Source organism: Pelophylax lessonae (genome assembly GCF_965119305.1).
Source record: "Pelophylax lessonae genome assembly, chromosome: 3".
Lineage (NCBI taxonomy): Eukaryota > Metazoa > Chordata > Amphibia > Anura > Ranidae > Pelophylax > Pelophylax lessonae.
In genome coordinates, this window is record NC_138770.1 from 304,447,073 (window position 1) to 304,463,921 (window position 16,849).

Consider the following 16,849-nt stretch of genomic DNA (forward strand, 5'->3'; position numbering starts at 1 on the left):
CTCTACCAACCATTGGGTTTTAGCAGGGCCTCACGTCCCCCGTTTTCTCCTAATTTCTCTTGAGTCAAGAGTATAAGGGGTCGGTGGTACTGAGGGCCAAAGACCCTAGGCTGAACAGGAAAACGGTCCATCCCCGAGTTTGTTTTGGCCTTCAGTCTATACAGGGATGTGGTCTGTTTTAGCTTTCCGCATTGCAGAGAAGAACTGGATTTGTACCTGCACAAGTTGGTCGACCTGGGGCACAAGTACGGTGGTTCCTCTTTTTACGATTATCACCGCTAATTTTTAGCTAAGTCAGCGGCTACCTTTGCGCAATTCAACATTAGAGTAGATTGGAGCCAGTTGGACACGGAGTTGTTTTGTCCCCACTTCGCTGGGCTCGTGCCGCCAGCTTGCGCAAATTGTGCTTCAAACTCCCACTTCTCCAACTTGTGCGCTGTCAAACCCAAGTCTCCCGCCGCCCGTTGGGGGTAGCCACCGGGAAATATAATAAAAAAAACGTTTAATCATCGAGATCTCGGCTCCTCATTCCATCACCACACCTAGCCTCAAGTCGCTTATTCCCTCCGAAGAATTTTCATTGCAGTACACCATGGTGGATCACGCCATTCAGACTATCCTGAAGGCCGGGAAAGCAGCTTGGCTTGGGAAAACAGACATTTCCAATGCCTTCAAGTTGCTGCCCATACACCCGTCGCTGTGGCATCTGCACGGTGCGAAATGGAAGGGGCTTTATTATTTTGCTGTTTGTCTTACCTTTGAGGCTAAGAGTAGCCCCAAGATTTTGACCTGTTTGCAGAAACTCTGTGCTGGCTCCTACTAAACATCTGTTGCTGTCCAGTCATCATCCATTATCTAGATGATTTTCTGACATTTGAAAGTCCCACGTCCACTCCTCTCAGCTTGGTAAAAACGGTGGCACTTTTTTCCGCTTTGGGGGTTCCGGTAGCTGAGGACAAAACGATAAGTCCCTCCACCAAACTGACCTTCCTAGGCGTTTACCTGGACTCGGTCACCATGCAGGCGAGCCTGCCCATGGACGAAGTCCAGAGGATCAAGGAAAAGATCGAGTTGTTCCTTGTTAGAGGTTCTGTGTCTCAGAAAGACCTCCAAGCTCTCCTGGGTTCTCTGAACTTTGCCATGAGAATCATTCCCAAGGCCGTGCATTCGTCTCCAGGCTCCTCAGTCTGCTTCCTGGCCTCCCGCATGACGGGAGCACCATCTCGTTGGACGGGCAGGCCAGGGCAGACTTGTCCATGTGGAAATAGCTCCTGGCTCATTGGAACGGGGTGAACATGTTCATCCCGCCTTTTTCAGATAGCTCCCTGGTCTTATGGACCGATGCGGCAGCCCATTCGGGGTTCGCAGCCATTTGTGGCGTCAACTGGTTCAGAGACGTTTGGCCACCCGAGACTGCTAATTTACCATCTTTTAACCGTACCTCTGCCTTTTTTGAGATTTATCCCATTGTGGCAGCAGCCTGGGTATGGGGACACCGGTGGGGAGGTCAGACAGTGAAATGCTTCACTGACAACATGGCGGCTTACGACATCATCAACAGGGGCCAATCCTCATCCCTCACCATCATGAGCCTAGTCAGGAGACTTACTTGGCTCACCGCCACACTACATTTTCACCTAATTTGCGAGCATGTGCCAGGTTCCCACAACTCAGCAGCTGATGCCCCTTTCTCGTTGCAAATTGCAGATTTTCTTCCAGTTGCACCCCACTGCCATGAGAATTCCCAACATACCACCTCGGTTTCAAGATCTCATCCTGGATTAGCTGAGCTCATGGCTCATGGGAGCATGCTAGCTCAATCAGCACTCTCGACCAACACTAGGCGCTCATACGATTGGGCTCTGACCATTTTCATCAGGTTCATCACGGAGTTCAGCATCTCAGATCCGTTTTCGTTAGACACCATGGCGGCGTTCACCTCTTTTTGCCACTTAAATCTGAAGCTTGCCCACAGCACTGTCAAGCTTTATCTTGCAGGGGTGCAGTTTCATGTTATCAACGCACACCCCAGTCACAGTGCCTTCATGTCTTCAAGGCCAATTAAGAATGTCTTAAAAGGCATCCTTCGCTTGGAGGGCCACAAGCCCGTGAGACGTCAGCCGATCAACAAAATCAGGTTCAGGGCCTTGTCTGACATGTTGGACACACGGCCGTTTGAAACAGGGACAAACAGTGTCATTAAGATCGCCATATACCTAGCCTTCTATGGGTTCTTGCATCCCTGCGAGTTCAAGGTGGGGAGGATAAACAGGGCCTCCAGCTAAATCCTAATAGTGCAATCATTAATAATCATATGGTAAATAATGAGACATAATAAACAAGCAAAAAATTGGGGGAGCAAACCCTGAACATGTATATCTAAAGCCAGTGCAGCTATGGACCAAGCAACATGTATATTAAAAAAGAATAGCGCACACATGCAAAAGAAATGACTTTCAAATATGGAGACAATCCATAAATAAAAATGGGGATTTAGTCCCACCATATGGCCATATCGTGCTCAAGCCCACCACTGCGTCAAAGTACCCCATTATCAGTGGGTCCTACACTATCCATAAAAAAGGGGTGAATCCAGCCTCTCTTACCCTTGGAGACAACACTCCTTGCTGAGAAGGTGTGCTAATGCACTACAGGGGACTCCTCCTATATCTACTTGATAGTGGACACCAATAGAGTACAGGTGTGTGTGGGGGATGGGATGCTCAACCTCAGAAGTCTGGTCAGACCGAATACATAATAAAAAAGCAAAAAATTGGGGGAGTCTCCATATTTGAAAGTCATTTCTTTTGCATGTGTGCGCTATTCTTTTTTAATATACATGTTGCTTGGTCCATAGCTGCACTGGCTTTAGATATACATGTTCAGGGTTTGCTCCCCCAATTTTTTGCTTGTTTATTATGTATTCGGTCTGACCAGACTTCTGAGGTTGAGCATCCCATCCCCCACACACACCTGTACTCTATTGGTGTCCACTATCAAGTAGATATAGGAGGAGTCCCCTGTAGTGCATTAGCACACCTTCCCAGCAAGGAGTGTTGTCTCCAAGGGTAAGAGAGGCTGGATTCACCCCTTTTTTATGGATAGTGTAGGACCCACTGATAATGGGGTACTTTGACGCAGTGGTGGGCTTGAGCACGATATGGCCATATGGTGGGACTAAATCCCCATTTTTATTTATGGATTGTCTCCATATTTGAAAGTCATTTCTTTTGCATGTGTGCGCTATTCTTTTTTAATAAATAATGAGACATGAAAACAACAAACATGCAGTGAATAAATTATGAGTCAAATATATAATTGAAAAAAATCAATCATATGAAAGTGATATAATGTTAGGTGAACATAAAAAAAAGTCCTTTCAATGAAAAAGTCATTTTCAATATTAAATATTTTCATATTAAAGAGTGTCCATAAGGTGCAAAAAAGTGTATAAGTAACGTTGATTGATGAAATCCACCACCAAGCACCAACACTTAGAATACACTTCTAATGCCTCGTACACACGCACCGATTGTTGGCCGACCGATCGGCCGTCTTTTGTCCAGTGTTGTTTGTTGGTTGAAATGTGCTCTAGACTTGCACTGGACTTTTGTTGGCCAACAAAAACCAACTTCAGAAGTGATGTCATGTGATGGTTGACTTTCCGTGTGTTTTTTCTTCTCTGAGCATGCCCAGTCTTGCTCATCTGATTTGGGTCTGCAGAAATCTGTACTGACTGACGAACAATCGGCCGTTCTGTTGACGGCCAACAAAAATTTTATAGCATGCACACCAGATTTTGTTCGGCCGAAAAGTCGCAGTTGGTTGTCGGAAGCATCATACTAACAAGCCGACAATCGGCTGATCGGACGTTGGCCGAAAATTTACGGCCAACAATCGGTGCGCGTGTACGGGCCTTTAAAAGCAAAAAAGAACCCAGCATCCAAGATAGGCGGTGGCTGCTCAGCTACAGCTCCAAATGGATCGGGAATAAAAAAAATGAACAAACATAGTCTGCTAACATTTAGGTCCTTTTTTTAAAATATATAAAGTACCTTTGATGAGTTGTAAACAGGCACAAACAAGTAAAAAACCAGCAGACTGTCAGCTCTTGAGAAAGGAATGCCGAGTGTGACAGCTAAGCAAGCGCGATGTCTTCAGTAAAAGCCAAGCCCAATGCGTTTCATCATCGGTCATCATCTTACCAGGGGCAAGCCAAACTTCAGATACCACACTCCATTGAGATAAACAGTAACACAGTCTGCGGTAATTGGTTAGGCTAGTGAGACAAAGGATTGTATGCAAATAAATCTAGCATAGTTACACACATATGGCACATAATTAGGTGTGCAAAAGACACTACTCCATCTAGTGGTAAGAATCCCTATGATTAAAATTAAAAAACATATGCAAGAAAAAAAATCATATGCAAAGGATCATATGCAAATGGATCGAGCACAGCTACACACATATGGTACATAGTTAAAGCGGTAGTATCCCGCTTTTTGACACTTTTACCTACAGGTAAGCCTATAATAAGGCTTACCTGTAGGTACAAATAATATCTCCTAAACCGGCACGGTTTAGGAGATATTTACAGTGCATGCAGCCGCTCGTGCGAGCGGCGCATGCGCTCTGAAGGTCCGGGGGACCTTCAATTAAGTTGCCGGGAGCTTGCCGGAAAAATCACTCCCGCGCGCATGCGCGGGAGTGACGTCATCGCGGCTCCGGCCAATCATCGTGCCGGAGCCGTCTCTTCCGGCCAATCAGCGTGCCGGAGCCGCCGAACCCGGAAGAGACGACGAGGGACCATGGCAGCGCCCGCAGCGATGTCTGGGGGTCCGTGTTGGGGCTTCGTTTTCAGGTAAGTTACACATAATGGGCTAGTATGCGTTGCATACTAGCTCATTATGCCTTTGTCTTGCAGGTTTTTTTTTTTTTTTTTTTTTTTTTTTATTGAGTTTACAACCGCTTTAAATGTACAAAAGGTGCTGCTCCATCTAGTGGTTATGTCACGATCAGGGGTCAGGCTCAAAGACTAGTTGCTATAGCAGTGGAAGCTCACACAGGAACCAGCAGGATAGGAACACAGGCAGGTCACCCTGGCAGATGACGCAGGCTCACCTGAGGTGCAGAATCTAAGTACTAACCGGTGTTCACCAGATTCTCCTGATGGTGGAGATAGATTTTGCTGCACCAGGTTGCGGTCCTCAGGATCGCCCCACCAGGAGGTGAGCAAGCCAGGGTCCAGTAGCAGATATAGCAGGTAGGGATCAAGCAGAAACGTAGTCGAGGAGGAACAAGCCAAAGATCGGTAACGAATAGTTGCAGGCTGGGATTATGCAGAAGTGTAGTCGAGGAGCAAGCCAAAAGTCGGTAACGAATGGTAGCAAAGATACGGACGGCGGCAGGAGAGACAAAAGCGAGATATTGGCTGGAAAAGAAACAATATTCTGGCAAACAGGAAGTGCAGAGACATGGCTTAAATCAGGAAGTTCATGGGAGGAGCAAAGGGTTTAAGGTTCAAGGCAAATAAGATTCTCAGCAGGATCATTCAAGGAATTGTCCAGGGGACTGTCCAGCATTCCAGGTGGCTTACCAAGTGGAGACATTGCCAGACACAGCCGAGGTAGGTCCCAGGATCAAGTCCAGTTCCTGACAGGTTAGAATCCATATGACCAATTAAAAAACTCTAGTTAAAAAGTTCAGAGCCAACAGTCTGTTGTTTACAAATAATCCATAGCTGGTATTTGTACATAATGAACCGAAATAATCATTAAGTCCCGGTTCACATTTGTGTGATGCAGGAATGCTGCAAATATGCAGCGTGTTCCCGCATCGCATCCGCACTGCGATACGCTGGGGGTGTCAATTAAAAGTTAACGACACCCCCAGTTGCGATCGCATTTCGCAGTGCGATCTGCAAGTTCGCACAGAATCGGATCGCACTAGTGTGAACCACTATGCAATCCGATTCTGCTGCGGATAAAAAAAAAGGGTCCTGTGCATGTTGGGTGCAGATGCGGTGCGAATTCAGCCATACAAACTGTATGGCTGATTTTGTACCGCAAAGAGATCGCATGTAATTTTAGGAGCAGAGCGTTCCAAATTACATGCAATCTCTGTGATCGCACAAATGTGAACCGGGACTAAAATATAAATTGCTTATATAAACCACATGCACCTTTTTTTTCCTAATCCTTATGAGCTGCTAGCATCTACAAATCTTTTCTGCCCTCTGAGAAGTGTACTTTTTCTGTTAAAATAGAGTAAATTACCTGTGGGAGGGTCTAGAGACTTTCTTGAAATATCATACTGATAATGGGAGTCTGGATCTGCCCCTCTTCCTTCTCCTCTCTGTGATTGATGTTATCTCAGGGTTATATGCTCCTTCCCAGTGGTGTATTTAGGTTTTGTGCTGCCCTAGGCCTGACTAAACTTGTGCACCCCCTAATTTAAATATGACCCATCCCTTCCTGTAAAGTCCACACCCCTTCCTGTTTCTCACCCGTTCTGTCATCTGTAAACCACAGACTACAACCACAGTGTATCAGTGCCCATCAGCGTAGCCTCATCAGTTCCCATAAGTTCAGCCTCATCAGTGCCCATCAGTGCAGCCTTTTTTGTGCCGCCTTATTACTGCCCATCAGTGCAGCATATCAGTGTAGCCTCATCAGTGGCCATCAGTACAGCCCCATCAGTGGCCCCCAGTGCAGCCTATCAGTGCCGATTAGTGCAGCCTAATATATTTGGACTTGTGTTTGCTGCCACTGATTGTAATTATAGGAATATTTCACTTATTTGTATAATGACTAGGACGTCCATAGTCATAATACAAATAAGTGAAATAATCAGTGGCAGCAAACACAAGTCCAAATATTTTCTAAGATAGGAGTAATCTTACTAATCCAGTGACATATTGCGATAGGACATATGAAGTAAGCAGATCCAAAATATTATTGCCATCATATACAATTAAAAGTCTTAATTGTATATGATTCAATTCAATATGCTCGCTCAAGGACAAGGATGTTTAAAGAAATGAAATTATATATTTGACATGATGCCTGCCATAACTGGGGGCAGAAGAGGGCAGGCAGAGCATTAGGCTGCAGTGCCACACGTATTAGCATTGGGGGCCGTCGGGCTAGTTGTATTAAGTGTGGTTGGTGGCCTGCGGTCTGTCCGAATGTCCTCACCCACCGGTATTATCATACCAGCAGGTAGCAGTGTTTTATGTGGATGCCAGACTTATTTGCCTCCTGGACCCTGCCCTCTGGCCCAATTCGACCCATAAGGCTGGCACTATACTAAAAGTGTAGCGCAAGCTGGAGGGGACCCTTTTCGTGCGGGAGTAGGGAGGAGGCTGTTTTTTTTTTCTTTTTGTACAGGGTCCAGCTTTTTTGCTGCCCTCCTGCAAAGTGCCACCCTAGGCCTGGGCCTTGTTGGCCTAGGCCAAGATACAGCACTGCAGAGGGATGGTGGTGGGGGGGGGGGGTGGGATCAGTGGCAGAGAGATGATTTTTTTATGTACAATTAAGGAGACTTTGGGGAAATACAGGGATAAAAAAACAGGGATATTTCACTTTAGATGACAGGAAGTTGCCAGTCTCCCTCTCCTCTGCAGAGCTGCTATGTGCTGAGCACAGGTATGCTCCCTACACATAGCACTATGTTCATTTCTTTACAATGTCTCCTCTTCTGAAATAACACAGTGCATGTGTAGAGTTCATACCTGTGTTCATGCAGGGGATACCTGGACATGGGAAGTCTTTACTACACTCCCCACTCCTCTCTGTTCTCTATCCTTCCAACAAGTTCACTCCCTACTTCCTCACATCGGCTGGAGGAAAAGCTGACAGGGGAAGGGGGGAAGGGAATTCGGAGGACACAGGAACATCAAAGCCCACTGGAGGAGGTGTTGGAATCTTGTAGACAACAGCCAGGGAAATATCTTCCAGCTGCTGGAACTTGGAAGGTGAGGACACTTCACTGCTTGTGTCATGCTGCCTCTTCTTCCAGGTTTTAGCTGGGGGGTTGGGACATGCTGCCATGGAAACAGAGGCACGTGAAGAGCGTGCTTGCTCTAGATCAGTGTTTGTCAACTTTGGTCCTCAGGGCACACTAACAGGCCAGATTTTAGGTATTACCTTGGGGAGATGCAGACTAGAATACTGCAATCATTGAGCAGCAAATTATATCACCTGGGATATATTTCAGTTTCTTGCAAACCTGGCCTGTTAGTGGGTCCTGAGGCCCAGAGTTGATAAACACTGCTCTAGATAGAAGCTCGGTGTGCACCTCTTCACCAAGCACATCCACATGTCCAAGAGAGGGAGGGACTGAAAGAGGGGCTGGATTATGGAGTTGTATCCACCCCCTGTAAACTTTTAGGCAGAAAGAGAACTGTTAGAGACTGCTCTCTTGACTGCATATAAGCCTCTACTACAATAACTTTTTGCTTTCCCATACTTCTCCTTTAATGCAGAGGAGACGATGGTATGTCTCTTCTGCATTAAAAATCCTGCCTGCTTCCCATTTTGTTGCTTTTCCTAAAGCTCCATTTATAAATACCAGATATGTCAACCCTCAACCCTTGTTTTTATATATTATACTATTTTTAAATATAGCTAAATATTTTTATTTACCTATTATTATTGCTCTTTATAGCTTATGTGATAGTATTGTGAAGGCAAAGATTTTCTTTATGGAGCTGTTAGGGTCTATAAGACCACTGCAGTCAGCCCAAATTTTCTAGCTACTGCCTAATTGGCCAAAGCTGCCAAGATCCCGACAGATCTGAAATGCTTCTAATCTCCATCCTGCATCCCTCTCTCATATTCCTGGGCTCACTGAGGACCCAGGGACCAGGGGGCACTACTACCTATCATGTAATAGTGATTGGTCAGCTTTATCTTCAGTCTCTGTATTCAGTCTGCCTGGATACCACGTCATTCCTCCTTTCCAGATGAGTCTTAATTAAAGTGGGCCTTAGATGCCAAAGGGAAGGCTCACTTTTTTGCCAGCCCCCTGCCTCCAACAGAAATGGCTTTTAATAACTATTTGTAAGAGAATAGAAAAAATGCTTACCTCATCTCTGGCCTTTGGTGCTTCCAAGAGGTGGCAGGTGACATTGCCATGACGTCCAGAGCTGGGAGCTTGGCATCCCCTGAAAATGCACCCTAGCCCATTGCAAGTGTGCATTCTCTCAGGATTTTAAAATCCCAGCTCTACCAGAAGGCACAGTGATGTTACCCAAGTCTTCCGAAAGCCTCGGGAACCAGGGCCAAGGTCATTTTTATTGAGGAGCAGGGGGGGGGGGCAAAGGGTTTATTTACAACCGGCTTATTAAAGGCATTTGTGCTGGGGGGGGGGGGGGGGCTAGTAAAGAAGCAGACCTTAGGTTTTGCATGGAAGGTCCACTTTGATGTCTTTTGTTTCTGTTGTTTTCTGTTGGAGGTCATTTAATAGAAAAAAAAATATATCCTTTCAATGGACAAAGGAGGGAAGAATAAAGGTACTTGTGAATATTCCACAATAAGATTTTTACCAATTATGATTTTGTGATAAATTTTTGGAGTGTAATGGCAAAGCCAGTATGGGATTCATAATATGTATTTTAACCAGTTCTGGACTGGAAGGATTTGCCCCTTTAATGGCCTGGCCATTTTTTGCAATTCAGCACTCCGTTACTTTAACCACTTGCCGACCAGTCACTGGAACTGTACTGCGGCAAAGTGGCTCGATTCTGTCCAGCGACATAGACCTACGTCGCTGGACTCCTCCCCCTGTAGGCGGCGCTCGCGCGCCACCGGAGGTGCGCTCCCGCTGTTTTCAGTCACAGCGGGAGTCGGGCCAGGGGAGGAGCAGCGGCGATCGCCGCTGCTCTTCCCCGATCGTCGGGGAATCGAGTTTGGAGATCCGCCCGCTTATGTTAAAAGAGCGGGCGGATCTCCCAAGTGACAAACAGTGACAGATTGCAGTGTTCAGCATAGCTGAATATGCGATCTGTCCCTGTGTCACTCAGTCACCTCCCCCCACACATTTCAGTAAGCACCAGGCATACATTAACCCCTCCCTCTCCAATAAAATGAACCCCTTCCCTGCCAGTGTCATTTTTACGGTAACAGTGCATATTTATAGCACTGATTACTGTAGAAATGTCACTGGTACTCCCAAAAGTGTCAAAAATGTCAGCCAAGGGTCCAATCTGTCTGCCGCAATGTCGCAGTCCCGCAAAAAAATCGCAGATCGCCGCCATTACTCGTAAAAAAAAAAAACAACAAAAATGACAAAAATCTTTCCCTTAGTTAGTAAACGCAATAACTTTTGCGCAAACCAATCAAAATATGCTTATTGTGATTTTTTTTACCAAACATAGGTAGCAGAAAACAAATTGGCCAAAAATGTAAAAAAATTTAGATTTTTACATTTTTTGGGGGGGAATTTCATATAAAAAAATGTTAAAAATATTGTTATTTTTTCAAAATAAACGCTATTTTTGTGTTTATAGCGCAAAAAGTAAAAATCGCACAGGTGATCAAATACCACCAAAAGAAAGCTCTGTTTGTGGGAAAAAAAGGACGTAAATTTCGTTTGGGTACGGTGTCGCACGACCGCGAAATTATCAGTTAAAGTTGCACAGCGCCAAATCGCAAAAAGTGGCCTGGACGTAAGACAGCAAAATCCTCCGGTGGTAAAGTGGTTAGCGGAAAATTGCATGGTCGCGCGACGCTGTACCAAAAAAAAAAAAAATTGATGTCCTTTTTTCCCACAAATAGAGCTTTCTTTTGGTGGTATTTGATCACCTGTGCGATTTTATTTTCTGTGCTATAAACAATAAAAGTTTGACAATTCTGAAAAAAAAAAATAAACAATATTTTTCACATTCTGCTATATAACATTCCCCCCAAAAAATCGAATTTTGTTCATTAAGGCCAATATGTAGTCTGCTACATGTTTTACAGCTACATGCTTTAAATGTTATTTATTTAGCGGGATTAGCGGGTCTGCAACATTGCGGCGGACAGATTGGACCCCTAACTGACATTTTTGACACTTTTGGGGGGGACCAGTGACATTACGACAGTAATCAGTGCTAAAAATATGCACTGTTACTGTAATATTGACATTGGCAGGGAAGGGGTTAACACAGTGGTGAGCAAAGGGTTAAGTGTGAGCCTAGGGGAGTGTTTTCTAACTGTATGGGGGATGGGCTTGTAAAATGACCATAGAGACCTGTGATCCTATATAGAAGGATCACAGGGGCTCTGTGATCATTTCAGAGAGAAGAACGGTCAGCTGTGTTTACAACAGCTGACCGTCCTTCTCTCTCAGCGGGGAGCAATCACGGATGCCCGGTGGCAATCGCGGCCACCAGCCGCATGGATCGGCATCCCCACTGCCTAGTGGCGGCGGGAGCGACCGACATAGGGCTACGTCACTTCGCGCAGGAGAGCCAGCCTGACGCAGTAAATGTGCGGCAGGCGGTTGCAAAGCTGTTAAGTGGGGAGGATTATATAGGTTTGGCAGACTAAATTTACAGAGTTATAACAGAGTTATCCATGCATTATACCAGTGAGCCAGAAAATAGACTAGTTATCCAGAATCTTGCTTGCTGATCATGCAGAGACCATCCAGGAGATAGTTCCCCAACTGCTTTTGAATTTTCACTGAGCACAACGTAGAATTCTAGAGCACTCGTGCTTTCTTTACTCCTTTCCAGTGTATGTATGGGACTTATGCATTCATTCTTAATGTCATACAGGCACATTCAAAGACACATACTCTTGATTGTACCATTAGGAACAAAGGAGAAAAACTCAGATGAAGTGCTAGGAAGGTGACTTTTAATTATGGTAAATTATCATCTTTCCATAAGTCAAACAGAATGTACAAAACCTCACAGAGGTTATAACCTTTCTCCACTTATACCAAAATTAAACAAAGTTCTATAGAGTTGGCCCTACATACATCCCATTCATTTTAGACACAGTAGAATATGTGAATTTTAATATGCAATACAGAACAGCAGCAGTTAAACAGCAAAAATTGTACATTTGTGTAATTATGATTCGCTGGGATTTTATAAGATACACTCTTTTGGAGGGGGTTGCATTTATTTTTTACAAGTGTTATTTATTTAGTGTTAATCTTTTAAGTTCCATCGCTAAATTGGTAAAAACTTTAGGTGAAAATATTCCTAGGGGATCCAGTTCCTCTTGATTTTCACCAGGCTGCACCTGCCAGCCACATAAATTATATTTGCAGGCTTCGCAATGCTCTTTATCATGTGGACCTTCTGACCTGCCAAATGATTCTGGTTTCAAGTCTTCATTTGGATCATGCATGCTATAAAATTTCTTTTGTATTTTAGTGACCAGATTGCTGACAACTCTTTTAATATTTTCAAGCGTGATTTTGGGGATTTCAAGTTCAGCAGCAGTGCAGGTTTTACATTGTTGCCTGAAAATCCTCATTTTTACAGTTCCATGCTTGGATGTTTTATTTTGGTTCATCAGAAATAATATATACACCTTTGACGATTTCCAGTGGTGTCTACACTTTGAGCAATTAAATCTAAATGAACGATAGAAGAAAAAGAATATGTCAGAGTGAGTATCACAGAGAAATAAAACTCATACATAACAGACCCCAGTAGGAATCTAAGCTTGTGCCTTTTATTAGGCCCTGCTGCAGTTTCAACAATCAACCTCCCCTTCCCCAGCAGTGCGTTATAGATGAGGCTCACTGATCTGTTTGAGAGTAGAGGTCTATCTTCGGCAGTCTGACATACCCGCTGCACAGTCACAACTAATGCAATGCTCAATGCTCCCTACTGAATGAAGGTGTAGTTGTGTCTTATTGGGTCCAATTGTTTAATTAACACCTAAATGCAAGGTTAATATATGTTAATAATGTAAATAAATATGAATAAATTATGCTGTATTTACCCGGCAAATGTGTTCTGTGTATAATACAGTCCTCTATCCCCCTTTAGAAGATTTTCATCAATTACGAGTTTCCAATCATCTTTAATGTCTGCTTCCATGATCTTATTCACAAATTCTTCTTTCCACACTGCCACACTCATTTTCACTTCTTTCAATGTACTTTCTCTTATTTTCTTCCTGAAGTAAAAAAGAAAATATATATTAGATTTCCACTAGATGTGTGTAATAGGTTTAAAGAGAGCAGGCCAGATAAGTTATATCCTACCCCAGTGATGGCGAACCACCTTGGCACCCCAGATGTTTTGGAACTACATTTCCCATGGTGCTCATCTACACTGCAGAGTGCATAAACATAATGGGAAATGTAGTTCCAAAACATCTGGGGTGCCAAGGTTCGCCATCACTGTCCTACCCTGTCAACCTTGGGATATCTGTCTGTTTAGGGCCAGCTATTTTAAATGCTTATTGGCAAGGCCAAATCCTACCTTTGATGGAGAGGAGACTATAATGCATGTCTTCAATTAATGCACATTGTATATCTCTTTCATAATCATAGATAATAATGCAAATTCTATGCAGCCCAGCAGTACTGGGGTCCAGAACTGTATGGCTTTATACTAATTTATGCAAGTAGCAGTAGTATTTGGCAATGAAATAAGGGTTAACTGAATGTATATACTGTATAGTGTGTGGACCTCTTCAAAATTGTTAGGAAAGCAGTAAAATGTTCTATCACTAAGGAGATTGCCCTTTAGATGAAGAGTAGAGACAAAGGATCAATTGGCTTTGTTATAGGCCCTACCACACAAAACCAGTTATTTCCCTGGTTTCTATTGTTCTTTAAATAGTGGTTAGGAAAGCTGCATATTAAAGTGGTTATAAAAGTAAAAGATTTTTTAAAATGAATGCATTCTCTGCATTAAGGGTAAGAATTTTTTTTAATATTAGCCCCCCCCCACCCCCCACCACAAAATATTCAGATGTTCTTGGTCTTGTGCTGTGCAGATCTGCAGCAGATTTTCTCCCCTCTCCCATGGGCTTGGCTCTTGCTGCTGTCAGTCAAAACTTGGGAGCAAAGAGTGCTGGAGGGGGCCAGGTCAGGCTGTGTGTCTAAATAGATGCAAACAGCTTGACTCAGATTCCAGCAGAAATCAGTGCCCCTATACAAGTGGCTTCCTATGGGGGCACTTAGTGGGGTGGGGGGGCGGGTTCAGGAGCACCAGCAGGGGACCCCAGAAGAGAAGGACCGGGGCTGCTTTGTGCAAAACCTTTGCACAGTGCAGGTAAGTATAATAAGTCTGTTATTTTAATGGGGAAAAAAATGTAAAGTTTTACAATCACTTCAATTTACATTTACATATAAAATTTAATAACAATTAGAAAAGGTTGATGTTGGGTGACAACACTGCTCCTCAAAAGATGCAGTGGGATCGGATTTGATTTACTAAATGCAAATAGGCTATTTACTTTGCAAGGGAAGTTGCACTTTACATGGGAATTTGCCCGAGAATTGAGTAAATGTGGTAAAGTTGCATTTTGTAAAGGATACCCAATCACATCATGCAAGGAAAATAGAAGAAAACAGCATGAACATGATTGGATAATGGAAGTCTATAGAGCTTATCTTCATTCACTAATGATTCTCTTGCAAAATGCAACTTCCTTTACAAAGTATAAAACAGTGTATTTGCATTTAGAAAATCAACTGGAGTGAATCAGTGCTGTTGCCCTAGGACAGGGATTCCCAAACTACGGCCCTGCAGCTGTTGCAGAACTACACATCCCATGAGGCATTGTAAAACTCTGACATTTACATACATGACTAGGCATGATGGCAATTGTAGTTCCTGAACCACTGCAGGGCCGTAGTTTGGGAATCCCTGCCCTAGGACAAAAACTGTTACTAGCGGACCCACCAGCAAAAAAAAAAACTTAAAAGAGAAAAGTAATGCAGCTTTAATATCCTAGGTGCTGGTAAACCATAATGTGTTACATTATTGGCTAAGTGGTTAGCACTTTCACCTGGTAGCACTAGAGTCATCGGATTGAATCCCAACCATGGCACTACCTGCCTGGAGTTTACATCTTATTTCTGTGCCTACGTGGGTTTCCTGAGGGTACTCTGGTTTCCTCCCACACTCCAAAGGCATGCTGGTAGTCTAACTGGCTCCTGTCTAAATGGTCCCTAGTATGTGTACGATATGTATGAATGTGATTTAGGAACCTTAGATGGTAAGCTTCATGAGGGCAGAAACTGATGTGAATGTATAATATATTATTAATATTAATATACAGGATATACAGTATATAGCACCAGCAGTTTGTGCAGCACTTTACAAAATGAAGGCAAACATTACTGTTACAATACAATTTGATACAAAAGAAATCGGAATGCCCTGCTCATTAGAGCATATATGTTAAGCGCTGTAATAAATAAATATTGTTCTTGGGCTAAATACACCCAGGTATCAAGGAAACCTCTCAATTCCTAGCTTGGCAAGGCAGTGCTCTATATGAATAAATCAAGAAAAGTTTATATATAGTTCTTTACTCTCTAAGGTATACAGACAAGATCACAATAATACAAAACCAAAAGGTGCTGTCGTTTTATCTTCTGCTATGAAATGACAATGCCTAAAGTATATAACAGCAGAATCAAAGATCTGCTGGAGTTTATGTCAGAGATCTTCTGCAAGGACATTATTATATGCTCACATTTATACTTTAAGCAATTTTAACTGGGTGATCATTGAGAACAGAAGTCTAAATAAAACTAAAATAATTTAAAGTCAAAACCAAGTTTAGCTGTAACTGTCAAGCTAATGTAAATACAAATGTAAAGTAAGTAATGGCTGTATGCAATATTTAAAACTCAATATAAACAAAGAAAGCTTTCTTTAAAGTCACATTAGATCTCACTTACCCGTCTGATGGTTAGGAATGATACATGCACACCAGAAAATCAGCTGTTATATATATAGAAGATTTTAGCATAATCATTCCAGTATCTCCTCCCTCCCTCCCTTCTATCATCTGTAGACTTCGAGAAACGAAACTGTCAGCTTTCAGTTTTCAATTGCTGTATTGTTGTTTGCAAGCAGTCGGGGACATGTGAAACTGCAATAATAAGAATTTAAAGGGATCTACTAAAAGGAATGACAGAATGGAATGCCCACAGACTTTAACAGGGTGGTGGAATGCCTATAGACGATAATGAAACAGAATGGAATGCATAAAGCAAAATATTTCAATTAGTGATAGAACCATTAGACATATCAATAAATCTTTAGAAAACATACTCTTCAAGATCAGTGGCATTGTTTTATTATTGAGATTAGGTGGGATTATCATTGTTTCTATGGAATGACAAAGGTGGATGACAGAAGGGAATGCCCATAGAATATAATGGAAATCAAAATATAAACTCATTTCTATTTTTGATATGTTCAATTTTTTTTTTGTTTTATAACCAAAGGTATGGATTCAAATTGGAACCACATCACTTCTTTTGCTGCCCTCGAATTAAAATATGTTTTCAACTGTACTATCTTAGGTATTTTCCGAGTTTGAATTTTTCTTTGTTTCCTGATGCAATCGATTGGTGTGGGTTGTGGCCACACGGACGCCCAGGTAGCGGTGTTCGGTTTGAATAGTCGTATTGGGTCTTACCTGCGCCAAATCATCCTAGTGCCTGTGTGTGTTGCTGACTTCGGTGACCAGTTGTCTGCCGAGTGTTATCTGCCAGTTGGTGGATGGATTGGTGGACAGTGCCCACGGTGGGGGTGCGCGTCTGGCCTCCAGACCTCCAGGCCTCCAGTGGCACTCTTTTCTCTCCAGGCGGCTGCCCCTTCGTTTCTCTGCTCTTTGATGGAGCCAAGGCTGGTTGCTTGGAAATC

At 43.3% G+C, this 16,849-nt stretch overlaps 1 protein-coding gene across 1 annotated transcript; it reads right to left on the bottom strand.

The window, feature by feature from the left end:
• Positions 1 to 12,134: 12,134 nt before the first annotated feature.
• On the bottom strand, positions 12,135 to 15,977 carry LOC309550500 (receptor-transporting protein 3-like; the record flags this gene model as incomplete). Its single annotated transcript, XM_082250867.1, has 3 exons — positions 15,877 to 15,977; positions 12,954 to 13,130; positions 12,135 to 12,579 (listed from the first exon to the last, which is right to left on the bottom strand). The coding sequence occupies exons 2-3, from the start codon at positions 13,091 to 13,093 to the stop codon at positions 12,135 to 12,137; spliced, it is 585 nt and encodes a 194-aa protein (XP_082106993.1). The 5' UTR covers positions 13,094 to 13,130; positions 15,877 to 15,977.
• Between the last annotated feature and the right edge of the window lie 872 nt (positions 15,978 to 16,849).